Here is a 2,490-nt window from a genome sequence, read left to right on the forward strand (position 1 = left end):
CCACTCAATCCACTGGTCAACATGGTGCAGATACAGATATACATGCATGCAAATCATGCAAAGTCTTCCATGATTGCATGCATGCCTCTGCGCTACGTATTTAAATACTGCGCTACGTGCGTATTTAAGAGATTTGGAAGGAAAGGAAGGATTTCCATGCATACGCATGCACTTGGCTACCTTTTTAATATAGTCAAAATATATATAAAACCTAAAGAAAGGTTTCAAGTTCACCAAAAGAGAGACCATGACAATGATAACTCTCAAGTCAAAAGACTACAAGGACCCAAAAGACAAACAAGGAAACGAAGTGTGAGAGCAAAAGCATAACAAACAGATAGTGCAACGCTAAATAACTGGATAAGGTGGAGGAATTTTTAATTTTTCCCCTCTAAAGTTTAATTTGATTCTTGAGACAATAAATCAAATTAAATTAAATTTTAGAGGGTAAATTAAAATTTGCCATGATGGAATTCTAAATGGTATATACGCACGCAAAAGCGATAGAGAGAGACCGCTCTCGGAGTAGTTAGAAGTAATCAATGTGGTGAGGGATTTTGTAAGGCTCGTGATCCTTTTGCTTTTTGTTCAGCTTTTGCGCCACCGTCACAGCGGGTGCTCTGCTGCTGCTGCTCCTCGTTGCTCTGTTTCTGGGCACATCCGGTGGGCTTACCGACCTGATGAGCGCCCAGTTGACGCCTTTGAAGAACTCGTGCCGCTTGATCTCGGCGGCGCCCTTGGTGCTTCCGATGCGCTTTTTGGGGTTCTTCACCAGCAGCTTCGCGATCAGATCTCGGGCATTCGCCGCGTCGTCCGTGTTCTTGTTGGGATCTGTTGGGGATGGCGTCGGCGGGAACTCGAGCGGTTGCTTGAGGATGTTGACGAGGGTCTTCTCGTTGTCCTCGCCCTTGAATGGCGTCCGGCCGTGGATCATCTCGTAGAGGAACACTCCGAGGGCCCACCAGTCGACGGCGCTGCCGTGGCCTCCGCCGGAGATCACCTCCGGTGCGAGGTACTCGTGCGTGCCCACGAACGACTTGGACCGCGCAGCGATCGGCTCCGCCACCAGTTCCGGGTCGACCTCGATCTGATTCTCCTGCTCCGTCTCTTCCGGGTCGTCCGCGCAGGGGTTCTTTTTCGGCGGTGGCCGCTTTGCCTTTTTGTCGCCGCCATAGAAGCAGGAGAGGACGGGTTGCATGGGAGGCACGCAGGATGCGGCGGTGCTCTTCGCCGGGAGCTTTCCGCTGCCGAGGCGCTGCATCATGTGGAGTTTGGGGACGACGTCGCACTTGAGGGAGAGATCGAAGTCAGAGAGCATGATGTGGCCGTCGTCCCTCACGAGGATGTTTTCCGGCTTCAAATCCCGGTAGACCACCCCCATCATATGGAGGTACTCCAGCGCCAACAACGTCTCCGCCGCATAAAACCTATGAACGCAGGAGTTTTGTTTGTCAAAATGCTCCACCGGTACGGAGACGGATTGTTGTGGCATTACAATAAGGGGATTTGACAAATTTACCTGGCGGAGGAGATGGGGAAGCGGCGGCCTGCTTGTCGCTGGCGGAGGACATGGAGGTCTCCTCCGGGGCAGAACTCCATGAGGAGGCAGGAGTAGTGGGCAGCTTCGAAGTCAGCATAGAGGGTGGGGAGAAAAGGATGGTCAAGGGTGCGAAGGATGTCCTTCTCGATCTCCGCGCGATGGAGCTTCTTGCGGAAGGCAAGGGCCTCACGGTCTACCACCTTCATGGCGTAGAGGCAGGCAGGTGCGGGGGCGCGGAGCTCGCACAGGTACACGTTGCCGAGGTCGCCGCTGCCGAGGCGGCGGAGAAGGCGGAAGTGGTCGAGGCGGATTTGGCCGGAGGAGGCGACGCGGAGGCGGCGGATGGCCTCCCATTCGGCCTGGTTCGCCTTGTGGGGCTTCATCTTCGGTTGGTGAGGGCCAGCGCCACCGGTATCGCTGGCGGTGAAGTGGGAGCGTAGGGAGACCGAGCTGGAACTGCCGAAGCTGATGTCGCTGATCCAACTGCGGCGGGAGTCGATGGCGGTGCTGAAGGAGGATCGGACGCTGTCTCGGTCGGAATCATCGCGGCCGGCCAAGGCGGCGGCCTCCATGGGGCGTCGGCGAGAACGGGTGGAGGGGTGCATGGATTTGGAGACGCAATTCTACAGCTCATCACTTCACTTCTTTCGCATGTATATATAGAGGCTAAATTCTAATTAAGAAAGCGAAGAGACAATGAGTGTGACTGAGAAGGTCATTATAGTAATTTAAAAGTCATAAATTTAAAATTTATTTTTACATATATATAAATACTTAAAAGGTTTTATGATTTTTTTTACAAATAAAAAATTGATTAATATTTTATATCATTTTACAATGATAAGTTTGAGTATAATTTTATAAGTAAGATAAATCTTGTGAATAAATGTAAGAATAATTAATTGCAATGAGAAAAATATAGAGAAGTGCATAATACTTACAGTATTTAA

The 2,490-nt window shown here is 50.9% G+C and overlaps 1 protein-coding gene across 1 annotated transcript; it reads right to left on the minus strand.

Moving 5' to 3' along the window:
* Positions 1 to 201: 201 nt before the first annotated feature.
* LOC122038611 (protein kinase PINOID 2-like) lies at positions 202 to 2,210 on the minus strand. The gene is made up of 2 exons (XM_042598417.1): positions 1,520 to 2,210; positions 202 to 1,427 (listed from the first exon to the last, which is right to left on the minus strand). The coding sequence occupies exons 1-2, from the start codon at positions 2,143 to 2,145 to the stop codon at positions 530 to 532; spliced, it is 1,524 nt and encodes a 507-aa protein (XP_042454351.1). The 5' UTR covers positions 2,146 to 2,210; the 3' UTR covers positions 202 to 529.
* Positions 2,211 to 2,490: the final 280 nt, after the last annotated feature.

This window comes from Zingiber officinale, chromosome 1A (assembly GCF_018446385.1).
Source record: "Zingiber officinale cultivar Zhangliang chromosome 1A, Zo_v1.1, whole genome shotgun sequence".
NCBI lineage: Eukaryota > Viridiplantae > Streptophyta > Magnoliopsida > Zingiberales > Zingiberaceae > Zingiber > Zingiber officinale.